The sequence below is a fragment of the Pantherophis guttatus genome, chromosome 4 (genome assembly GCF_059756535.1).
Source record: "Pantherophis guttatus breed Tessera chromosome 4, ASM5975653v1, whole genome shotgun sequence".
In the NCBI taxonomy this organism is placed as follows: Eukaryota; Metazoa; Chordata; class Lepidosauria; order Squamata; family Colubridae; genus Pantherophis; species Pantherophis guttatus.
In genome coordinates this window covers 97178972-97203919 of record NC_142066.1, presented here as the reverse complement: position 1 = coordinate 97203919, position 24948 = coordinate 97178972, and the positions used below count along the sequence as shown (strand labels likewise).

Sequence of the window (24948 nt, the reverse complement as noted above, 5' to 3'; positions counted from 1 at the left end):
TTGGATGGGGGTGTGTTCTGTTTGGGTGGGGGCTTGGTTGTGCTTGGGTTAGTCTGAGTTGCAGGGGGATTTGAGCTGGTGAGCTGTGTTGCTGTTATTTGACTTTGCATTCGTGATCGTGCCACATCTTCATGGTGAGTGTCAAGTTTGTTTCATGTATGGATTGGAAGGGTTTAAAGTGGCTAATGATGCAGCTGTGGTCTGGCTTCTGGTTTGTGGTCATGCCTCATCATCGGTGTGGGTTTGAGTTTGCTTTTTGCGTGGATGTGTGGTGGTGACATCCTGTGTGGTTTTCATGAGTGTGGGTCTGGTGTCAGTCTTTGTATTAGGGACTCGTTTGTCAATAAGGGCGGGTTTCCAAATGGCTGGTAGGTGGGAGGTATCATCTCGTTTATTCATGCTGTGTGGGCGTTTTTCTATCTCAATGGCTTCTCTGATTATTCTGTTGTTAAAGTGTTCAGTTTTGGCGATAGTTCTGGTCTTTTTAAAGTCAATTTCATGTCCTGTGGCTTTAAGGTGTTGGACCAGGGAAGAAGTTGGTTCCTCTTTTCTGACTGAGTTCTTGTGTTCTTCAATGTGCGCACTTATTCTTCTGTTGGTTTGTCCGATGTATGTGGTGGGGCAGGCGGTGCATGGGATTTCATATACTCCTTGATTTTCTAAATCAATTTTGTCTTTGGGGTTTCTTAGGATGGTGGATATTTTTCGGTTTGTGCAGAATGCTGTCTTGATGTTGTGTTTCTGGAGGATCTTGCTGATTCTGTCTGTGGTGCCTTTTATGTATGGGAGGAGGGCTTTGCCGTTTTCTTGTTCTCTGTCTTTGCTTTTAGTAGGGGTTTCTTTTTGGATTAGGTTGGTAATCTTATTTCTTTGGAATCTGTTGGATGTTAGTACGTTAGTGAGAGTGTGTAATTCAGTTTTTAGGTGTTGTTCGTCAGCTAAGTGTTTTGTTCTGGAGATGAGTGTCTTGGCTACGGAGTTGATCTGTGCTGGGTGGTGGTGTGAGAGTGCGTGCAGATAGCGGTTTGTGTGTGTTTTCTTCTGGTAGATGGTGTGTCCTAGGGAGCCATTGTATTTCTTGTAGACTAAGACATCCAGGAAGGAAGTTGGTTGTTAGCTTCTGTTTCCATGGTGAACTTTATTTTGGGGTGTAGGCTGTTGAGGTGTGTGAGTAAGTTTTCCAGTTTTTCTTTCCCGTGTGGCCAAATTATGAAGGTGTCGTCTACGTATCTGAGCCAAAGTTTGGGTTTGTGATCAGATTTTTCTAGAGCTTGGGTTTCAAAGTGTTCCATGTAGATGTTTGCAATGACAGGTGAGAGGGGTGATCCCATGGGTGCTCCTTCTGTTTGTTTGTATTTTTGTCCGTTATAGATGAAGTATGTGTTGGATAGGCAGTGGTTGGTCAGATCTAGAATGTGCTTGGGGGGGGGTTATATTTGTTTTGGATAGCTGTCAAGGCTTCTTTGATTGGCACTTGGGTGAAGAGGGATATGACATCGAAGTTCATGAGTAGGTCGCTGGGCTGTAAGTTTTGTTTCTTTATGATCTCTATGAACTGGAATGAGTTTTTTACATGTGAGGTGATGGATTCTGCATAGGGCTGTAGTTGTTTGGCGAGAAATTTGCCTAGGTTTTGTAGAGGTGAGCCTATGGAGCTAACTATGGGTCTAAGGGGGGTTTCTTCTTTGTGTATCTTGGGGAGACCATAGAGCTTAGGGCATCTGGATGATTTCTCTCTGGGAATGATTCTTTGCTGGATCTCTTCGCTGATGGGGGAGGCTTTCATTTTGGATCTAGTGGTTTTTTCCAGGTAGGTGGTGGGGTCTGTGTTTAGGGGTTTGTATGTGGAGTCTTGGAATAGGTTGGTTAATTTGGTTTGGTAGTCAGATGTGTTCATAACCACCGTGGCGTTGCCCTTGTCTGCTGGTAGGATTATTATGCTGGTGTCTTCTTTCAGGTTAAATAGTGCTGTCTGTTCCTCTTTGGGTAAGTTGCTTTTGGGTGGCTTGCTGGTGCAGAGGATGTTGGTGATTTCGAGTCTGATTCTGTTAGCATTGTCGGGGTTGATTTTGGTCAGGCTGGTTTCAACTCCGCATATAATGGTTTCAGTGGGGATGTGTTTGGGAGCGACTGCAAAGTTGAATCATTTATAAAGGACATTGGTTTCAGCTTTGGTGAGGATCCTATCTGAGATGTTATGCACTGTTTGTTTCATGTGTGGCTGTGAGGGGGGAGGGGTTTGTTTCTGGCGTTCTTGTAGTCTTCGGAGTTTGTTGGTGTGTGTGTCTGTCTTGAGGGTGGTCTGTGTTTCGGCTCTCCAGACGGCGAGTTGTTTGGATTTGTCCCAAAGTGCGGGGTGGATCTTGTTGCTGAGTTTGAGGTGAAGTGTGAGGAGATCTTTGTTGATTCGGTCTAGGAGGAATCTTTTTGTGTGAAGTTTATTTCTGATTAGGGCCAATTCTGTTCTTTTCAGGATGCGTTTGGTGGCTGCAGAGTTGGAGTGGAATTTTATGCAAAAAGCAAACTCAAACCCACACCGATGATGAGACACGACCACAAACCAGAAGCCAGACCACAGCTGCATCATTAGCCACTTTAAACCCCACCAGTATATTGAAGGAACATTTTTGCTGGAGTTAAAAAGGTTCTCCAAATTAATGTACTAACTACCGTACTTTAGTTACTTTATTTTAAACTCAAGAAGTATTTTAAACTCAAGCTCAGAGAGAACCAAGGACCCCTCTTTTTTTCTTTAAAATAAGTTTTTCTTGTTTGTAATTTTTCCTGATGTAGTTGGGTAAATAACTAAAAATTATATGTTATATTGACTAGGAGTTTTAAAATAAAATACTAACTTTAGCTATGCTGCTAAGGATTACTAGTGGCTAGGTGATTTTAAAGCAGTGACTCTCTCAGCCCACTGCTTTGCTCAATGACCATAATCCTCTGGTTGCGGTCATCCGTCTGCTAATGTGATTGTGTGCACATTAGTAGATGGAGTCCCAGACTGAAGAGAGCAGGATGCCTCAGGAGGAGTTGAGGAGACCCTGGGAGGCTCTACTCAGGAGCTGAAAATCCTTCCTGTCCAAATCCAAGCAGAATTTTTCAGCCCAATAGATGAACACTCATGCGTGGCCTTCCCCAAACACCTGAGCCATCCCATGCTCCTCACCTTAGCCTGCTTTCCATTCTCTGCTTCAATTTCAGCTCCCTCTAATCTCTATGAGCTGGCAGAAGGATAAGGCTTTGGCAGAATGAAATAACAGAGCTCAGATCCTGAAGATTTCAGATATTTCTCCACCCCACAAGACAAAGTCAGTTTTTGCTCAGGCATTGAAGGAAATATGTTTGGTGGCGACCAAAAACATTTCATTCAGTGCCTTGGCAAAAACTGACATTGTCTTGTGGGGTGGAGAAATATCTGATATCTTCAGGATCTTTAGCATCTGAGCTCCAATTCTTCATTCCATCAAAGGAGTTCTGCTCCCCTCAGCAGGCAACCCTCAGCCAGCCCCCCGAGACGAGAGTGAGTCTCTTTGGCAAGCAGCAGCAGTTTGCAATCTTTTCTGCTGCCTTCCCCATTGACTTTCTGGAGAAGATAGAAGATAAGAGTGGAAATGACAATTCTGTCTGCAGGCTGTTTGAAAACCAGTTGTAAGTATGAACTCATTGCCAAGCGACCAGATCACAATCATGTGATTTCAGGGTGGGGTCAGTATGATGATTTATTTAGGTAAGAAATTGTTGTAATTTCGAACAGTTGTTAAACAACTGGTTGTAAATTGAGGACTACCTATACTACTAGTTTATTGCATTTTCTCTTAGTTGCTTACATATTTAGAAGTTTTTCCTGCTTGTTTTACTTTTAGAAAGAAATATATCTTCTAAGCTAAATTGCAACACTGAATTGCTAATGCAATTCAGTGTTCTACACCAGTGATGATGAACCTTTTTGGCATTGTGTGCCAAAAGTCCAAGCGCGCTTGCGCGTGCCAGCACCCATAATGCAATGCATGCCCCATTTGCGCATGGGCACACGACCCTCCTCCCATGCATACACTTTGTACTGCGCATGTGCACCCCCGTGCATGCGCCCCCACTTTTTTCAAGGGGGCCAGTGCACCTCTTACCGGAGGACAATTAAATACCAGATCGTTCCCTGGCGAGACAGCTGTTCCCCAGCTAGCGGCAGTGCTTTCGGCCCCACCACCTCGGCAGTACCATGTGCCGGCCGGGGAAGCTCCAAACATGCGGCCTTGCCTAGGCTCCTCCCCACTGGGTGCCAGGCTTCCTGCCAAGGCCCCTGTGACAACACGAGAATCGCCACCCCGAGAGGCGAGTGGGTGGCGGCGGCAAGGATGGGCGAGCCAGAGCTTCCCTGTCTCCCCACATGAGCGGGCTTCTGGCACAGCCTCAGGCTTCTGGGGCAGGGACTGAAGCCTGCCGCCGCCCCACCGGATGCTCCTGCCACTGAGGGAAGCAGCAGTGTGAGAAACGGCGGGGGCGAGGGGGTGACGGCAGCAAGGATGGGCGAGCCGGGGCTGCCCCACACAAGCAGGCTTCTGGCATGGCCCCAGGCCTCAGGGGGGGATTGTAGCCCTGGCATGCCCATCCTTTCTGCTGCCACCCCATCGCCCCCGCTGCCACCAGAAAAGCATTTTCAGGCGGCTGCGCCAGCCACATACCTCATTTTTGGATTTGCCCGAAAATACTTCCCTCTGTGGTTCTCCAGTGCACATTGCAGAGCCGCATGCCTTTCTCCTCCTTCTCCGCAGACTCACCTTCTCTTTCCTCCTGGCCAGATCCGCCGCCTGAAATGCAGTGCACTTTTTGATTCAGGGAGGGGATTGCAGCACTGCCGCCCGAAAACCCTTTCCTCTCCAAATCCAAAAATGGGGCGTACGCAGGCAAACCAAAAGCACCACAGTTTCGGGTGCTGCACAGGGGGCGTAAGGCAAGTTGGCTAGCCCCTCTGCCTACCTCTTCTTCAAATGATGCAGGCGGAGGGCGGTCGGCTTCTGCTCCTGGCCCAGGAGGAAAGAGAATGTGAGTCTGCGGAGAAGGAGGAGGAAGGCACGCGGCTCTGCAATGTGCACCGGAGAACCATGGAGGAAAGCGTTTTCTGGTGGATTTGGGGAGGGGATCGCAGCGCTGCTGCCCGAAAACGCTTTCCTCCGTTGTTCTCCGGTGCACATTGCACATTGCAGAGCCACGCGTCTTCCTCCTCCTTCTCCGCAAACTCACCTTCTCTGTCCTCCTGGCCAGATCCACCACCTGAAAGGCAGCACACTTTTTTGATTCGGGGAGAGGATCGCAGCCCTGCCACCCGAAAACCCTTTCCTCTCCGAATACAAAAATGGGGCGTGCAGAGGCAAAAAAAATGCATTGAATTTCAGGTCTCCGGGGGAGGGATTGAAGCCTGCTGCTGCCCCATCGTCTGCTCCTGCCACTGAGAGGGAAGCGGCAGTGTGAGAAGCATCGGCAGCGGGGGCAATGGGGTGGCAGCAGAAAGGATGGGCTTCAATCCCCCACTCCGAGGTCTGGGGCCACGCCAGAAGTCTGCTTGTGTGGGGAAATAGGGCAGCCCCGCTTGCCCATTCTTGCGGCCGCCACCCCTCACCCCCGCCAGTTCTCGTGCTGCTGCTTCCGTCAGTGCAGGAGCAGCCAGCGGGGCAGCGGCAGGCTTTAATCCCTCCCCCGGATGCCTGGAGCCGCGCCAAAAGCCCACTCATGCGGGAAGACAGGGCAGCCCCGGCTCACCCATCCTTGCCGCTGCCACCCCCTCGCCCCTGGGGGTGTTGCCGCTTCCTTGGCAGTTGCAGAAGCAGCTGGCAGGGCAGAGAGGGTGGCAGCAGGCTGCGGCAGCAGGCCATTCGCACCAGCTAAGAGGCAGTGGCGGCTCCTCCTGCCAGACTTGCACTCCGGACAGCGTCCAGCCATACCTGGTCTCCCCCTGCGGCAGCCCACGTGGATCCCAGGCAGCACATCTTCGGGGCCTTTCCTCGCAGCGGTGGTGGCAGTGACAAGGCAAGCAGGCAGATTGGTGCAGGGGAGCGACTGTGTTCCTGGCTGGCAAGGGGTGGATGTCCCGGGGCTGCATGCAGGTGACGACGGCATGGCTGGTGCGCACCCGCGCTAAGAGTATGCCTTCAGCTGGCCGCGGCCGCACATGTGAAAGCCAGCTGATCATCATGCACTCATGCACACCAGTAACCAGGAGACTAGCTGACCAGTGCGCATGCGTGCCCCGGAAACTCGGAAGAGGAATGGGTGATGCCGTGCATGCCAGGTGATATGGCTTTGTGGGCCACTTCCGGCACGCGTGCCATAGGTTCACCATCATGGTTCTACACTGTTCTTTTTCCCTCATTGGTTTTCTCTATAAATAAAATGCCCCTTACCATATCCATGATCAAATGACCACATATGTAGCATCGGTCAGCTGACTGCTGAAAGCCTGAATACTGCAGTTGGAAAAAAAAAACAGAATTGTTTAAATATAAAGACCTTTTTACTTTTTAACAGGAAATCACACCAACTCATAGTCTTTCCAGCACCTTGAGTCTTAAAAGCCATTCTCAATTACTTGCTTTTAAAAGCTTCCTAAATGCTAATATAGTATAGCAACTAAGAAAATGAAATCTCCAGCTAAAATCTCAGCATGATGTAAACATTACTGATCTCTTTTCCAAACATTTGGGGTAAATAATGGTGAATCACCTGAGTTGTTAACTAGAAACATGAATTCTCAGCAAATATACATTTTAGTAGATGTACAGGCATCCGGTACAAAATCCAGTAATAAAAAAAATGATAAAACACCCTTGAAGATATCACAATGCAAATCCCACCTTTCCATATTTGCATCTTGATATCAGACATTCCTATGTAAATCACATGGTTTGCATCATAGCACATAGGACCATTTGATGATAGAAGTAGTAGTGAGACAAAGAAAATGCATGCCACATTTGGTGTTTCTGTTAAGTATTTTGTATTCTTATGGGAACATATGAACAACAGTCTAGATTCTATTTTTATGCACCTGCAACTCTAAGCACACATTAATTATCAATAAATGTCAAAGTACCACATTTATGAAAGATAAGTCATCATTACTGTTTGCTTCATTTAATCTTTTCATTTTTGATCCACTTGATCAGAGGAAGTTAATGAGAAGTGTTTTTTTTTAACTCTTTACATTACTTTTAAAATAAATCAAAAGCAAACAGAGCTGCCAATGAAATATATCCAGCCCATAATTTTACTGTAACTACTGAAAGACATACAACCTAGTTCATAAGCAACATTTGTGCTATCATTTTATGTTGAAAAAGGATCCTCTCACCTCTGACAAAAATAATTTTTTGACCATGGTCAACATCATGGAAAAGACTGCAGCACACTTACTAGAAAGTCTTCTTCACAAAACACCTTCCCATTAACAAAGTAAAAGGCTTTCCCTCTCAATTTTCGGCCTAGAGGATAACAAAAACATAAAATGAATAATTCATGCAGAATGTAGAAATAAAAGAATGTTTTAATATATATACTGGGGCAAAGCAAACAACTCATCTGTTTATGTCATGGGAAAAAGATTTACTGAAAAATTATGCCACCAAATATATGTAAAAGGGATGGATCTTCAAATAAGATCCAAATGAGCTTTATCATTCTGTTTTCATGAAGCTTTGCTCCAGTATAATACACAATACAATACAATACAATACAATACAATACAATACAATACAATACAATACATAATATAATATAATGCCTCCAATTTACCTTATCTGTACAAAATTGGGAACATATACAATTACAGCTGTAACGAATAGAAAATAACTCCCTATTCTGTTTACCACATAATGAACCCCATACTAATATACTAAGGGACAGCAATATTTTAGATTCTAAAGATGAAACTTTCTTGCTACTCTAACTGCCTTTCTGGCTATAGAATAGCATAACTATGCTATAAATATTTAGAATGAAATTTAGATTCTGAATAAGAATAATATTATTTAATGCCAATCGGCAACCAAGATCAATATTTATTGTTTTATAACCAGGGTTGAGATTCAGCTGGTTTGCAATGGTTCGGGCGAACCAGATGTTAATTTTAATCTGGTTCACTGAACCAGTTGTTCCAAAGACTGGCTAATCTCGCCCACCCCTCCCCTCCCCAGAGTCTCTATGCGGCCTGCTTTGGATGCCAAGTAAGTGCAGGGCGCGCACAGAGGTTCTGGGAGGGTGAAAAACGGGCCTACCTGAAGTCCAGAAACAGGCCCCTTTTCTGCCTCCAGGGGGCTTCCAGTGCCCGGGGGAGGCCGTTTTCGCCCTCCTGGAGGCTCAAATAAAGCCTCTGGAGCCTGGGGAGGGCGAAAAACGGGCCTACCCGAAGTACAGGAAGTCCAGAAACAGGCCCATTTCCTGTTGTTACAACTGGTGAATCCCACCACTGTTTATAACTCATATCCCATTACTCCTTGTTTTCACTTCCTCCCCTGCAAAACCTAAATGAGAGTGGTTTCTTTAATGGAAAACAGTTTAGAACAGAGCATGATCAGCTTAGCAAGACACAACTCAGAAGTTACTCAATAGTGTAATATTTGAAAATACACAAAAGTAGAATATACACATTCTATTCCCTTTATCAGCTGAAGGAAAGCTTTAACTTTAGCTATTGAGAAATGAATACCTGAAGTTCTTGCTTCAGGTAAAGGGTACCCCCCAAAACAGGTCATCAGTATAAACACAATATGCAAACATCAGAGATTTTGAGCAATTTTCATTATTCAGTATTCGGTATTGCCAATTTTTTTTTGTTGGACACATAATAAGCTATGAAAAAGAAGCATACCTGTGTCCTGTTCACAGTTGTTAGCATGAAATAAAAATGCAGTTTGAAAATTAGTATCTTAAAAATATACAGATGCACATCCAAGACTTTTACAGTTTAAATGCAGTGTTTCTTGATCAGTGTCTAAATACATACAGGTCATATACAAATACATTATGCTTTTAATAGAGGGGAACCGAGATCTCAATCTAACATATTATATCTTAAAGTTCAGTCTAGCTGATGTGACTGATAACTAAAATAGCTGGCAAAAAGTGAGAATGTTTTTTTGGTGCTGGCACGTTCCTTTGTGTTAGACACCCCTCAGAGAGGCACAGCAGTACCTATTTAACTATAATTTTGACACTATAAAAAAGTGCCCAGGCTTTTAAACAGCTAAAGCTATTGGCATCAGGGCATGAGACCACCTCATCTCATTGTATGATAACCAGAAAGCAAGAATTAGAATGGAAAATGGGGTAATTAAATGTATCAAAAACGGGAAAGGAGTGTGGTAAGATTGTCTCTTGCCTCCTAACTAATCATATATATATGAGCAATATATATCGTGAGAAATCCTGAGCCAAAGAAATAAGAAATTAGAATTTAAATTGCTTGGAGAAACAAAAAAATATATGATGGTTATCTGGAAGTAAGACTTAAGGGCTCTCTTGCTGAAGTGAAAGGAGGGAATCAAAAACCTGCTGTTCAAATATTTTTTTAAAAAGTGGGGTGGGGTGGGGGGAGAAAAAGATGCTAACATCAGATAATGTCAGCCCAATGCAATCAGAGAAGAAGTTAGAGAGCCAGTTTGATCTGGTAGTTGTGGCACCAGGCTAGAAAGAGGGAGACCATGAGTTCAACCATCCCAGCCGTGAAAGCCAGCTGAGTAACTTTGAGCTAGTCACTCAAAGATGCATGTCTCGCTTCTTGCCCTCTCCACCTGCCACCCTCAAATTGCATCCCTAAAGGGAGCAGGTGGCTAAGCAAGGGGCAGGAGCCCTGCCATGCCCGGCGAGGGTAGGGGGAGATAAAGAGACGGCAAAGGGAGCCACATCTCGCTCCACGCGTCTCGCTTCTCCCCCACCCCACTCAATAAAGAGATGGCAGGGAAGGGAAGCTGCCAGGCTGCTGTTGCCATTGGGATGGGGTGGGATGTGTTGAGCGGCAAGATGTGTGTCTTACCTTTCCAGCTCCGTCACGTTCCTTGCCGTTGTGTCTAGGGAAACATGTTGTAAAAGAAATCTTCTCACAAGTTTGAGAAGTTTGATTGAACTCGCAAGAAGGGTTTTTTAAACAATGTGTTTCCCTGGACACAATGGCAAGGAATGCGATGGAGCTGGAAAGGTATGACACGCATCCTGTTTCTCACCCCCCCCCACCTGCCACCCCCAAATTGCATCCCTAAAGGGGGCAGGTGGCCAAGCAAGGGGCAGGAGCGGGGCGCAAGGCACATTGCTGGCCTGCTGCTCTTTTTGCGGTGGCCATCAGCATTACCGGTAGGTACAGTAAGGGCGTGTGGGGTGTGTGGGGCATGTTCCCCCCTTTCCCCCCCGGCCTCGCCTCCTCACCTAATGTTGTTTGCACAGCAAGCAATAAGAGGAAATGGCAGGACTGGGTGCACATGCATGTAATTAGTTGGTGGGGGGCTTATTTTGCAGGGGGTGGGCTTATTTTATCACATGCGCTGAAAAGCTCAATTGGGCTTATTATCCGGAGAGGTCTTAATTTCGGGGAAACACGCTATTAATTCTGATATTAGTAATACTGACTTCAAAATAAATTGAAACCAGTAAATTGAAACAAGTTCAATAAGACAAAAAAGACGTCTTTGTCAATCTGTATATAGAATTATACAAACTACATTCTCTATATACAAATAAATTTCTTTTTACTTTGACTTACACCCACAACTGAACCCAAAACTTTTGTTGCTAAGCAAGACAGTGAGTTTTGCTCCATTTTACCACCATTCTTGCTATAATTGTTACACTGCAGTTGTTAAGCTAGTAACAGTCATTAAGTGAAAATGGCTTCCCCTTTGACTTTGCTTGTCAGAAGGTTGGAAAAAGTGATCACATGACCCTAGGACATTACAACTGTCATAAATACATGCCAGTTGCCAAGCATCTGAGTTTTGATCATGTGACCATGGGGATGCTACAACAGTAGTAAGTGTGAAACGGTAGTAAGTGTGAAAAACAGTCATTAGTGACTTTTTTAGTGCTGTAGTGACTTTGAACGGTCATAAACAAATGTCTGTAAGTCGAGGACTACCTGTATTTGCTGTTATTTGTATAGAGGTAGAAATCCTGAGAGACAGGCATAAAAACAAACAGAATCTATTACTGAATACATACATATAGCAGGGGTCCCCGACCTCCAGGCTACGACCCACTACCAGGCCTTAAGCCATTTGGAACCGGGTCGCACAAGTGGTGGGCAAGTCCATATGTGCATCCGCATTTGAGTGAGCACATACTCACACAGAACCATCTCCTCTCTCTCCACCTTGGTCTGCAAAGCCAGAAATGTCGGGGAACTCTGCCACGTAGTATGTGTACCATTTTAAATATTCAGAAAGGGAAATAAACTCCTTCAGAAATACAGTGGGGCAAAAAAGTATTTAGTCAGCCACCAATTGTGCAAGTTCTCCCACTTAAAAAGATGAGAGAGGCCTGTAATTGACATCATAGGTAGACCTCAACTATGAGAGACAAAATAAGAAAACAAATCCAGACAATCACATTGTCTGATTTGGAAAGAATTTATTTGCAAATTATGATGGAAAATAAGTATTTGGTCAATATCAAAAGTTCATCTCAATAGTTTGTTATATATCCTTTGTTAGCAATGACAGAGGTCAAACGTTTTCTGTAAGTCTTCACAAGGTTGGCACACACTGTTGCTGGTATGTTGGCCCATTCCTCCATGCAGATCTCCTCTAGAGCAGTGATGTTTTGGGGCTGTCGCTGGCAACACGGACTTTCAACTCCCTCCAAAGGTTTTCTATGGGGTTGAGATCTGGAGACTGGCTAGGCCACTCCAGGACCTTGAAATGCTTCCTATGAAGCCACTCCTTCGTTGCTCAGGCAGTGTGTTTGGGATCATTGTCATGCTGAAAGACGCAGCCAGTTTCATCTTCAATGCTCTTGCTGATGGAAGGAGGTTTGCACTCAGAATCTCATGATACATGGCCCCATTCATTGTGTCCTGTACATGGATCAGTCGTCCTGGTCCCTTTGCAGAGAAACAGTCCCAAAGCATGATGTTGCCACCCCCATGCTTCATAGTAGGTATGGTGTTCTTTGGATGCAACTCAGCATTCTCTCTCCTCCAAACACGACGAGTTGTGTTTCTACCAAACAGTTCTACTTTGGTTTCATCTGACCATATGGCATTCTCCCAATCCTCTTCTGGATCATCCAAATGCTCTCTAGCAAACTTCAGACGGGCACTGCAGGATCTGAGTCCCTAGCAGCATAGTGTGTTACTGATGGTAGCCTTTGTTACGTTGGTCCCAGCTCTCTGCAGGTCATTCACTAGGTCCCCCCGTGTGGTCTGGGATTTTTGCTCACCGTTCTTGCGATCATTTTGACCAACGGGGTGAGATCTTGCGTGGAGCCCCAGATCGAGGGAGATTATGAGTGGTCTTGTATGTCTTCCATTTTCTAATTATTGCTCCCACAGTTGATTTCTTCACACCAAGCTGCTTGCCTATTGCAGATTCAGTCTTCCCAGCCTGGTGCAGGTCTACAATTTTGTTTCTGGTGTCCTTCGACAGCTCTTTGGTCTTCACCATAGTGGAGTTTGGAGTGTGTTTGAGGTTGTGGACAGGTGTCTTTTATACATATAACAAGTTCAAACAGGTGCCATTAATACAGGTAATGAGTGGAGGACAGAGGAGCCTCTTAAAGAAGAAGTTATAGGTCTGTGAGAGCCAGAAATCTTGCTTGTTTGTAGGTGACCAAATACTTATTTGCAAATAAATTCTTTCCAAATCAGACAATGTGATTGTCTGGATTTGTTTTCTCATTTTGTCTCTCATAGTTGAGGTCTACCTATGATGACAATTACAGGCCTCTCTCATCTTTTTAAGTGGGAGAACTTGCACAATTGGTGGCTGACTAAATACTTTTTTGCCCCACTGTATATTATTTAGAGAGGAAGAAAATGCAACCACTTCTTTCTAAGTAATGCAAAAGACTCTGGAATCGTAGATGTATTTGGGACCTATTGGAATGCAGTTTGGATTTTGATGCTGAGTTTCATTGTTAGAGTAATTTATGGAAGATTTTAAAATAGATGGTATGATATTAGAAAGTATGTGCAGAATCTATAATAGGCAATTTAAGCTAATTACTTCCTAATGAAAACCCTTTTTAAGGATTTTAAAAACTTCAGATAATTTTTCTTTGCCTAATTCAAAACAGCAGCAATATAATCAAGCATGTTTTGATTGTTCAGTATAGACCAAATACCTTAATCACCTTAAGGATGCCTTTTTGTTGATGTTCTTTAAATCAAAATGGCTTTGAAAATATATTGGAAATTTAAAATATCTTTGAAATTCAAATTACTGACATTTATTACTTACACATTTTTTTCTTCCATTCAATCATGTCCAATTCTCAGAGTTGTTGAGTTCTGTATTTTTTTCTGCAAGATTTTTCAGAAGTGGTTTTCCATTGCCTATTTTCTAGGGCTAAGAGTGAGTTAATGTCCCAGGTGGGATTGAAATAATTTAACAGCCAATTCTCTACCCTAATGATCAGCTGGGTAGGCGTGGCTGGGTGGTTATATGACTGGGTGAGCATGGCCAACTCAACATCACTCACGTCAAAGGGCACCTCACCTGGCCACGCCTCACCCCTCCCAGCCATTCCTTGTCACACCCAAAATTTATGTTACTAAGTGAGAAATTTATTAAGTGAATTTTGCCCCATTTCATGACTTTTCTTGCCACATTTGTTAAGTTAGTAACATGGCTGTTAAGTGAATCTGGCCTACCCTTTGACTTTGCTTGTCAGAAGGTTGCAAAAGGGGATCACATGACCCTGGGAGACTACAACTGTCATGAGACAGTTGTCAACCATCTGAATTTTGATCATGTGACTATGGAGATCCTGCAACAGTCGTAAGTGTGAGAAACAGTTGTAAGTCATTTTTTTCAATGCCATTGTAACTTTCGTCTGAATGAACTGTTGTAAATCAAGGATTACCTGTAAAAAAATACAAAAAGCTTCTTTGTTTGCAAAAAGCTGTCCTAAATACCAATCATTAGATTAGAAATGGGGAAATACACACTGAAAATCAATGACAGTCCCAGCCACCATGGAAACCTAAACCATTCTATCTGAATATCTCCCTTTTCATCAGCAAAACCTGCAATTCAGAGTTACAAATCAGGCCAGGTGCCAGAACACATTGAGGAATTAAAATAATTAAAATGCAATGATAACTATCAGCAGCCAACTCTTGCTCATAAAATAAAACCCTTTACCAGGGTTTTATTTTAAAAACCCTTTACTTACCCATTTAAGCTCTCCAGAAAGTGGGTGGGCATACTTGGGCTACAAAATGCCGAGCTAAAGAGACAAATTAATGAAGTATATAGGGGACCCAGGTTCAAGTCTCTGCCCTCCCAAGCTTGTCAGAATCACAATAAAATTAGTACATGCCAAAGATATCTAAATAAACTTCGAGCCTGGTGCCATGTTACTAAGCCTTATTATCATGAGAGAAAACTAAAATGAATTGGAGGGAGGATCCACACCCCTACCTTCTATTTTTTTTTTAATCTTACTATCAGTGAGCAATCATGTGCCTTGGCCACTCCAAAGCAATGAAAGAGACTCCTGTCGAAAAGGTGCTTTTTCAAGAGGCAACTGGACTTTCTGGAAACCAAGAAAGTCCTGTTGCCTCTTGAAAAAAGCACCTTTGGAACAACCATGATCTGGATGACTGAAGAATCCCCATAGACAAGAGACTCCTGTGCTCAGTGAACTGACAATTGCTTTCCCATCCAGGAGAAGCAATTGTTAGATCCATTTGCACCCCTTAAAAATACCAGCTGGTCTCACTCACCTCACAAGATATCCTAAGGAAATTATCCAGATTTAAGGAAAGATCACATGCCCCCAGAAAGGCAGCAAAAAAAATCAGACAGAGTGCCAAAAAGGAGCTAAAGCCATCCTATGGGATGGTGAAGAAAAGAGGGGTGCCCTGTAGGTCACAGGGAGCGGCAACTCTTCCGCTCTACTCAGGGCTTTTTCCCCTCTTATCCACAATAAGGAGAAAAGGCAGCCATCATGTCTGCCATGAAGTTGGGACAGCCGAGGCAACAAAGAAAGTGCAGGAGTGGTGTAGATGGACAGTGACTGGAACTGGGTGAGAAGATTCCTTTTTTATTTAGACCCTAATTTTAAAAAGAAAAAAAAAGAGAGAAAATCCAGGAAAAGAGACTTTTTGAACTGTTGGTTAAAGCAGCCAACAATTATACAGAGAAAAATCTTAGACCCAAAAGAAAGGAATAAGGGGAGAAAAACTAAAGACTTTTTAAAACAGAAAACTGGACCTTCAAACTGGATAGACGTTGTTTTGAAAAGGCATTTTAAAATGCTAGAACTATCTACTTGAATAATTGACTTTGCTTCTATAAAATGAATTAAAATTGGATTAAATAACTTTTTACATTTGAAACAACACTGAAACCTAAGCTGGGAGCGTTACTACTGATGAATGGAAAATATACCATACCCCTACAAGCCTGGAAAAGTTTGTGATAAGAGAAATAAACAAGATCCATCTGAAGGACTGTGGTGATATCTACTGTTCTATAATGATCTACTTTATGATTACTGGAGACTCAACTGTGGGAATAAGGAAGACTCTTAAGTAAAGTAAAGTGACTTTTGATTCTTGGAATACTTCCTGGACTATTTGAATTTAACTGATTGAATAAGCTTGGAATACAAAGAAGTAAGTAAGTCCCGCTTTTACTCAATAATCCAATATATTCAAGCCTAATGTTGCTCCTCAGGAAGTACAGTACTCATATTGTACTTCCTGAGGAGAAACATTAGGCTTGAATATATTGTATTTGGACTATTGAGTAAAAGTGGGATCTACTAAAATAAGACAAGATGCTCAATCAGGAGGAAATAAGTGAAATCTCAAAAGAAATGGGATTGATATTCCAAAGCATTAAGGACACTATGACAAAGAATTACAGGGAGATAAAGAACCTATTGGATGGCATAAATGGTAAAATAGAAAATACCCTGCAACTAATAATGAATGAAGACCAAAAATTCCAGGAAAGAGAGGAGTCAACAGAAAAAATGGAGGAAAGACAGAACAGAAAAAACAGCAGATACAGCAAGAAGATGAGAAGGAGAAAATAATAAAGATAATGACTGATGAAATAAACCAATGGGAAAGTACTTTGAGAGATTTAAAAATAGAATTAGATAAGCAGGAAGATACTTTTGAAAGGGAGATAGGGACTTGGGTAGATACTCTGGAGGCCGGGCAGCATAGGAGGATAGAGATGAGACAAATGTTTAGAATGAATAGTGAAGACAGAGATGTAGATAGAGATAAGGATCCAAAAGAGAAGTATGGGAGGCAAGTTAAAAAGCGAGTAAGAATTGAAGTATTAAAATGGGCAAGAGATGATGGATAGAAAGTAAATGTTTTTTTTCATTTTTGCTTTTTTTAGTATAATGATGGGCTGATTAAAAACTAGAATAGAGGTAGAAATAAGAATACACACTCATATAAAAGTAATAGCTAGATGGAAAGATTAGAGGTCGAAAGATTATATTATTAAGTATGTTTAAATAATATGGTGATTGGCACTAGAATGGTACATTGAAACATTGAATAATTAAATAATAGACAATATCTTAATGTAAACATGTGTATCAACACTAGGATCAGCCTGGTTAGAAGCCAGAATAGAGGTAGAAATAAGAAATAGGGGAAATATTAGCACTAATATTTAGTGCTTTATACACTAGAATAAAAGCAATAACTAGAGGGAAAGATTAGAGGTTGAAAGATGGCATTACAATGTAAGCTCAAATAATATTGTGATTGGCATTAAAATGGAACATTGGAATATTGAATAACTACTTTAAAACAAACATGTATACTAGAATTTCTTAAGTTTGATTAATGTACTGTATTTTCCAGCGTATAAGACGACTTTTTAACACATGAAAATCTTCTCAAAAGTGGGGGTCGTCTTATACGCCGGGTGTCGTTCTCCTGTAACCAGGCAGACCAGCCCGAAAGGCTCTGACGAGCCTTAAATGGCTCTGGCGATCCAAGCTCTGACGTTCCCAGCTTTGCCTGCTAATCAGGCAACGCAGCTGGGATCGCCAGAGCCATCGATCCAAGCTCTGATGATCCCAGCTGAGTTGCCTGCTAATCAGGCAACGCAGCTGGGATCGCCAGAGCCATGTAAAAGAAAAAAAGTTTTTTCCTTTTACATGGCTCTGGCGATCCAAGCTCTGACGATCCCAGCTGAGTTGCCTGCTAATCAGGCAACGCAGCTGGGATCGCCAGAGCCATGTAAAAGAAAAAAAGTTTTCCCCTTCCAGCTTGCTTACCTTAGCTGCTAGTCGTAACGCTTGCCTTGCTTCGCTTGCCTGAATCAATTCCATCAGCAAGCCACTCCCTGCCTGCAATCAAGCAGGCAGGGAGTTGTGGACTTCAACTCCCAGAATTCCTCAGCCAGCAAAACAAAACTGGCTGAGGAATTCTGGAAGTTGAAGTCTACAAGTCTTAAAGTTGTCAAGGTTGGAGACCCCTGCTCTATTGGGTAAGTTTTTTTCCCCTTTGGAAGCTTTAAAAAAAATAGTTAATTGGGGTTTTTTTTAGTTGTTCTTTTTTAAACCTAGCCATTTAAAGTTTAGGAAGTTTTAAATTTAGTTTTCATATAAAAATAAAAATAAAAAAAAAATTGTGCAGTTTTCTGAGATTTAGTGTGTTTCTGTAGTGTTTCACTCTAACTACACAAACACACAAAATCTCACAAAGCTGTATGTGGAATTTTGTGTGTGTAAAGTGTGAAAGTTGTTTTTTTGGGCTTTTTGTGGCTGTGTGAGGTTCCTGCTTGTTGCAGGGGTCATTTTGGGTCTAGCACAGCTGCTTTTACATTGTGGGTGGGCCAGTTGATGTTTTTTCATTTTTATTTGGTGTGCGTTGGAAGAGGAGTAGTTTTATACGGCGAATATAGCCCAAACCCTATATTTTAACAGGAAAAGTCGGGACTCGTCTTATACACCCAGTCGTCTTATACGCCGGAAAATATGGTAACAAATATTATTAATATCATTATTGCTACTTGTCCCAAAATGAATGATACCCAGATGCCACTGTTCATGTATTGATGTTAATGTATATTTTAAAAATAAAAATCCAAAAACTTTTTTTAAAAAATCAAGCCTCTAACTAAAAAAAATACCTCAGGAGGAGTTCAGGCTACAGAAAGTCTGGGCATGCTGCCAAGAACCATTAGCTGTTACAATGTAGCAAGGCTTAATTGCAGAGGCAGTTACTGAAAACACTTAAGCAGGGCAATAAAGATAAGAATTAGGCTAGAAACACCACACACAGGCACACCAGAATGTCTCCTTCCTGTCTGTAAGGTGGGAAAAACAAAAGGCTGTTTCTTTCAACAGCGGGTTCACTGAACTGCTCAGAAAGTTAGCTACCGGTTCTTCTGAACCAGTGCGAATTGGCTGAATCCCACCACTGGTCCCAAATCATGCAACTGGCTTAGTGCCTAAGGGTGACTAGAATTCACAATCTTTTCATTTCAAGCCTGATGCCTCAACTGCTACACTATCTGGCTCTCACTTACATAATGCAAACCTAAAACATCTGATAATGGTGTATCAATGAAAGCAACCTATTAAAAAGATTAAATTCTCCAGTCTTGAGGTACTGTCGAGTCCTACCGGAGCTCGCCATCAATGGAGGGTGTGGGAGGAAAAGGAGTGGAGATAAGCAGCCGCAGCGAACACACAAATAGTTCCTGGATAGCAGCATTCAGGGCGATGATTGATGACGTTGCTGGGCCTCTCCGATTCTGCTGTCCTCGCTGCTCTGGTGCTCGCAGCTGTTACTGTTAAGGGAGTGGGGGGTGCTTGATTGATAATCACCGGATGTATGTTTAAGGGGCTGAGTTTTTGTTAAATAGCACTGTGGTGTGATTACACCCAGCGCTGACTTTGAACCAAAACACCGACTTGTACTTTACTTTTGACTGCAAGCTTATCATTGCCAAAGTAAACCCTGATTCTCTGTGCGTTACTGGTGATTATTTCCTATCGCAGTTCTGAACGAACGACAAGCCGAGAGGTACATTAATTCATATAAGTTCATACCCAACTTTGGTTTTATTTTGGAACAATATTGTAACTTATGTAGGTAGATATATGGATACATTTTTTCATGTTAAAGATGTTAATGGTATTTTGCATTAACATTTTATGAAACCATAGAATTTGATTGTTTTTAAGGAAATTGTTTATAATGGGGAGCAACTAAGAAAATAACAAGTATTGACTGACTGGAAAGGTCCTGCTTCTTTAGGTGTCAAGGAAAGTATTAGTATTCCAGGTTGAAAACTGAGTTTCAAGAAATGTATAATTTACCAATACTTGAAAAGGTTACTTTTCTATAAATCAAAAAATCAACAATGATGGCTAACCTTTTCCGGACCGAGTGTCCAAAGTGCGCCCAAACCCCCAAAATGAAATGCATGTGTGACCCCCCATACATGCCCCACCCCGTGCATGCGCATGTGCCCTGCCCCTCGCACATGTGTATGCAGCCCCTGCACGTGCCCAGCCTCCACACACATACACGGCAGAAACCAGCTGGCCAGGGGGAGGCATGCAGGATGTGCGGCAGAGCTGAACTGGGGCGATGGCTCACGTGCCATCAGAGGGCGCTGTGTTCCACCTCTGGCACACATGCCATAGGTTTGCCATCACGGTGTTACGATTCCCTTTGACATAGATTTTATTGTATTTTCCAAAAATAAATACCTTAATGTATAAACTAGACAATCTATTCCAATATGTTAATTTTTAGAATTTCTAATTTATGATTATTTAAGTTTTTTGTTTTATATTATAACAATAACATTATTTGTTGGATGCATGGATATAATCTTTTTAAAACTTATTTTCATCCATTTTCTGCATATTTTATTTTTTATTTTGTAAACAAAGGTTCTGTTATGATTTTATCTATCATCACTGAGAGAAATTCCTTTTTTGTTTCTCAACCTGATGGTTCCATATTTCCTCAACCCAGATAAATCAATGAAGATGAAGGCCCTGATCATAAGACAATCTAGAGAGCATTTGCAGCTTACCCTTCCTTAGTCTAGCTACCAAATTCCAAGAGCAGTTGTCTTAGTTTAAATATATGTAAATACTAAGAAATAAAAGGTGCAGCAGACATTTAGAGTTATCAGAGTAGTTAGTAACTTTGTGATTCAGAGTCCCATCCAAATAAAATATGGCATGGATTGTGACTGGAGAAACCATAACAGAAGCTCTTTTGTAAAAACATATATTATTTCCTGGATTGTCTCCAGGTTTTCCTGGATCATGCAAAATATGCCTCATTTTCCTCTTCTACATAACTATTTATTTTCTAAATTTTGCCTGACAATATGTCAGTAAGCATAAATATTTGGGTGGAAAACTGTTCTTGTACAAGCATGAACCAGATAGATCTTGAACCTTTAACTGCTTAGCAAATAAAAAACTAACCCAACAATTAAACCATGCAGACCAGAACCTGTACAAAAGTCAGTCTAAGTGGCTTTTGTGATATTCTAACCCACCTGCAAAATGCATAGAAACATGAAAATGTTGGCAAAGAGAATTCCACTTCCTGCCAGCAAGAGATGTCTGACTTTGCTTGCTTTTGATAGTACAATTTGAATTATTGCGGAGCAGAAATTTAATGAGATAGCTAAATTCCCAAACTTGGCTTTAAACATTTAAACATTAAACACCAGGAACATGTCACAGTACGAAAAATAACAATTGGGCATTAATTACTAGCGCAGAATTTCCACTTTAAATAACATCTAAGATAAGAGAGTTCTGTTTAATATAGTTACTTACTACATGCTCCACAAGTGAAGCATCCATCATGGTAGAGATTCCCCATTGCCTGGCAGGCCTGGTTTGCACCATATACACCTTTGCTGCATTTCAGGCAGGTTCCTGAGGAGGAGGGGGGAGGAGGGGGAGGAGGAAGATTAAAAGATGATTTATCAGAATCAGATTACACAAATAATAAAAAATATCCCCAGGAGAAAATGAGATATTTAGTTTTATAGCATCAAGGATTTGATGAAATGTTACATTAAAGCAGACAAAGAAAGAACAAAGCAGTAAGGAGCAAGGAAATGTAAGCAGATTTTTTTTAATTATCAGAAACAAACACATTCTGTGCATTTTCATCATCCCATACCTTAACAAGGTTCATATGCTTAAAAAGGGGGAAAATATCTGTAAATTACGAAAAGTATATTACTATATGAATGGATTGAGAGAACAAAGAAGATGGCCTCTCCCAAGGGGAAGAAAAGAAAGACGGCTCAGTGCTCACCAAATAGTAAGGAAGGCGGAACCAATCCACAAAAACAACAGAAAATTGACGGATTTTGTCGACCTACACCATCAATAGTAAGTCGCGCATCCTCCCCCCTTCCCCTGCCGGATAGCTGCGAGGTGTTGGCATTGTTTGGGGATTCTTCCCTGGAATGGGATCTGCAGGCACAGGCTGAAGAGAGCCAGTTAAGAAGCCAGTCAAGAGGCTCACTAACCCCTCCGTGTAATCAGATGACAAATGACTCAGCAACTTTAAGTGAGCCAGCTCCATGCCGGGATAAGGGCCTAGAGTCGGAGTTTTACAACCACAGTGAATTAGCTTTAGGGCTTGAAAACCAGCTAAGTGATAGTATAAAGGATTTTATCAGCTGGCACAGTTTGCTCACTTCTCAGACAGTTTTGGCCATTTTTGACCAGTTTCCAGAGGTGAATTTAAAGTTGGGACTCTGTGATCAATTTTATTGCTGCGGTACAGATGGAAAAGCCGCAGGTAATTTCAACTGGTTGCCAGATAGAACGACCTGGCCAGATACTATCAATGGTGCAACCGAGGGAAGGAGTAAGCAGACAGCATATTGACTGTAATCGTGGGGAAAAAAAGACGGTGAGCTGGTTGGCCCTGAAATCCCGCAGCACAGGAGTGGGGGAGTGGGGGAACAGGCGATTGTTGAAGGAGCAGATTGTATTGAACATATATAATTCTGAAATAAGTGCGGGTAGATGGACTTCAAAAAGACAGATAATGACCTCTTTGTCACAGCTTACTCGGAGTTACAAGGGGGCAATAGATTTGGCAGCATATGAATATATTCCACAATGTGATAATTATTCCAAAATTCTTTTTAAATTCAAACAACAGCTCTTACCTAGCCTGCTCATGCGAATGAGAGGATTCTTGGCTTTTTATCAAATTTTACCAACTCGAGTTTTTTCTAGTGGCGAAGTCAACCCACTGATCCAGAGAGCCCCCAGGGAGAGTGTTGCAGTGCATGGGATGGCTGACTGGGAAAGTGAACTAAATGGGGAAAGCAAGTTAACTGAAACGGGGAAGAGATTTAGCATTACAGAGGAAATGTCGGTTAAGGTTTTGGATCCAGTTAATGTGAAACTTCCTTCAATTGGCTTAATGCAAGATGAGACATTCGATTCTGCCTGCTTGGAAACTTTTTCCTCACTTTCATTAACTGAGCAGCAAGAAGTACTTAATAATCTTAAAGAGACGAGGAGGCTGCTGAAGCAGACCATTTCCTCTGCTGTCCTTTGGCGTCGATTGTTCTGCCCCCCATCAAGGCATGATGCAATTCCGGAGAGTCAACAGTTTATAAGTCCAGGAAGCCTGCTGCCCACATCTATACAGCACAAAGTGCCAGAGACAGCAGACCTGATAGTGCAAAGTGCTGTGAGAGATGGAAGGCACCCAGGAAGGAATCCCCCAGTCCCCCTTAGTGGCAAAGATGATTCCAAGAAATGACGTAAGTGCAGTGCCTCATTTAAAATCATTTACCCTGGAGGCAGAGATTAATAGAGCCTATGGATATGCAAGCCTGAAAGCAACAGGCAGAGCAATGACGCCTAAACAGACTTGTATGGAGCTCAGGCGATTATTTATTTATTTATTATCAGATTTATCAGATTAAATGGGTGTGTGAGCGTAAGTGAGGGAGGACAGGTGGGAGAGATTATTCAAGAAGCCTGACTAGGAAATAGTGAGCAATCATTTTCTCCAAAAATACACTTCCTCTCTTGGAATGTGGCAGGATGGAGAAGAAGCTGGTGCACAGACGACTGTATTAAATTTTTAAACAGGTACCAAGTAATTGCCTTACAGGAGACTTGGGTTAGTAGTGATGAGGCCCCCATTGAGCTCCCCGGGTTTAATATTTGGTAACTGCCAGCAAAGAGGGTAGCTATAAAGGGAAGAGCCTCAGGAGGGTTGTGCATCTTGGTAAAAGATGAATTAGGATGGAAGAGAAATGAGATATGCTCAGACCCCGGCCCTTTATTTTTTTAAGCAATCCATTTGGCATATGAAGGGAAGTCAATGGTATTTGTAAATGTGTATGTTAATCCAACAATGGGCGATTTGTGGGAGGCACTAGAGGTAAAAATATTAGATATACGAAAAAATTTATAAAAGCACCTTTAATTTTGGCAGGGGATTTTAACGCTCGTATGGGTCCCTCGTTGAAGCCTTTTATTGAAAATGGTACAATTCCAGATGGATATTTACATAACCAACAATCATGGGACTCCCAAGATAGGAAAAAAAATAAAAATGGGGGGAAATTTCTAACAATGGTATACAACTGTAACCTTCAAATTGTAGGCCAGCACTCGGAAGCTAAAAGGTACTCCATAACTTTTTTTGGCCCTAAGGCATGTAGCTCTATTGATTACTTTTGTGTTTCTCACAGCTTAGTGTCAGGGGCAACTTCGGTCTTGATGTTACCAAGGCCAGAAAGTGATCATCTTCCGATTGAGACGTCCCTGGCAATCCCTTCCAATTTAAGGAAAAGGAATCAAACAATTCAACAAATAGCTTCAACTTAGAAATAGCTCATGAGAGAAGACTAACATGGAAGAGGGTTGATAGTAAAGCAGTGACAGAATTTATGAATTCACCACGTATAGAAGCCTTAGTGCATATATACTCAAATAGTACGGGTGAACAAGAGCTTATAGTATATCAAATACTAATCAAATAATTTGTGGCGGAAATATGCCACAAATTGAAGCATATTTCCATGACTACCAAGCCAATGGGCCAGTTTGATTCTAGTTACTCAACGTGGTTTGATAATGACTGCAAGGAAAGGAAAAAAACAGCTTAGGAAATCACTTAGGAGATACTTAATCAGCCCAAACATGGAATTACAGAATGAGTATATGCCTTATGGTGATAAGGCAGAAATATAAGCAGTTATTGAAGAGGAAAAAGGCCTCTTATATTGACAACTTATGGGCTGGCCTAGAACAGGCAGCAAAGCTGGCCTCACCCATACTTTTCTGGTTGGAGGTCTCAAAAATTATTAGAGATAGAAAACCAATAAGTGACCCAAACATTACTGCAGAAAGTTGGGAGAAGCATCTGGCCACTCCAGCAGCAGCGGAAAGCTCTGATGAGGCGATATACTCTCTGAGCTTGATACAGGGATATGAAGATTTACCCCAGTGGAAAGAAGTGTCAATCATAGAGGTGAGGCTTTTAATTTCCTTCCTGAAGACAAACAAAGTTCCAGGGCAGGATGCGCTCCCGGCATTGTTATTTAAAGATAACATAGCCTGGCGGGCACCTGTCCTGGCGGGTCTCTTTACTTTTATCAATAGAACAGGGCAAATTCCTGCCAGTTGGCATTCATCAATAATTATTCCATTATATAAAAAAGGCTCTAGAGATAACCCAGATAATTTCCGTTTAATTAGTCTAATTGATATATCAGCAAAAATTTATGC

General features: G+C 42.2%; 1 protein-coding gene across 8 annotated transcripts in view; it reads right to left on the bottom strand.

The window, feature by feature from the left end:
* LIMD1 (LIM domain containing 1) overlaps positions 1-24948 on the bottom strand; it is a 63082-nt gene that overhangs the window by 14760 nt on the left and 23374 nt on the right. For 4 of the 8 annotated variants that reach the window (XM_060685930.2, XM_087894200.1, XM_060685931.2 and 1 more), the window contains exons 3-6: positions 21004-21105; positions 7411-7478; positions 6402-6464; positions 4686-4811 (exon numbers count right to left, since the gene is read on the bottom strand). In XM_060685930.2, the coding sequence (XP_060541913.1) occupies positions 4686-4811; positions 6402-6464; positions 7411-7478; positions 21004-21105 (359 nt within the window). The remainder of the gene's footprint in view (positions 1-4685; positions 4812-6401; positions 6465-7410; positions 7479-21003; positions 21106-24948) is intronic. The other 4 variants (XM_060685933.2, XM_087894202.1, XM_087894199.1 and 1 more) reach the window with 1 other exon arrangement.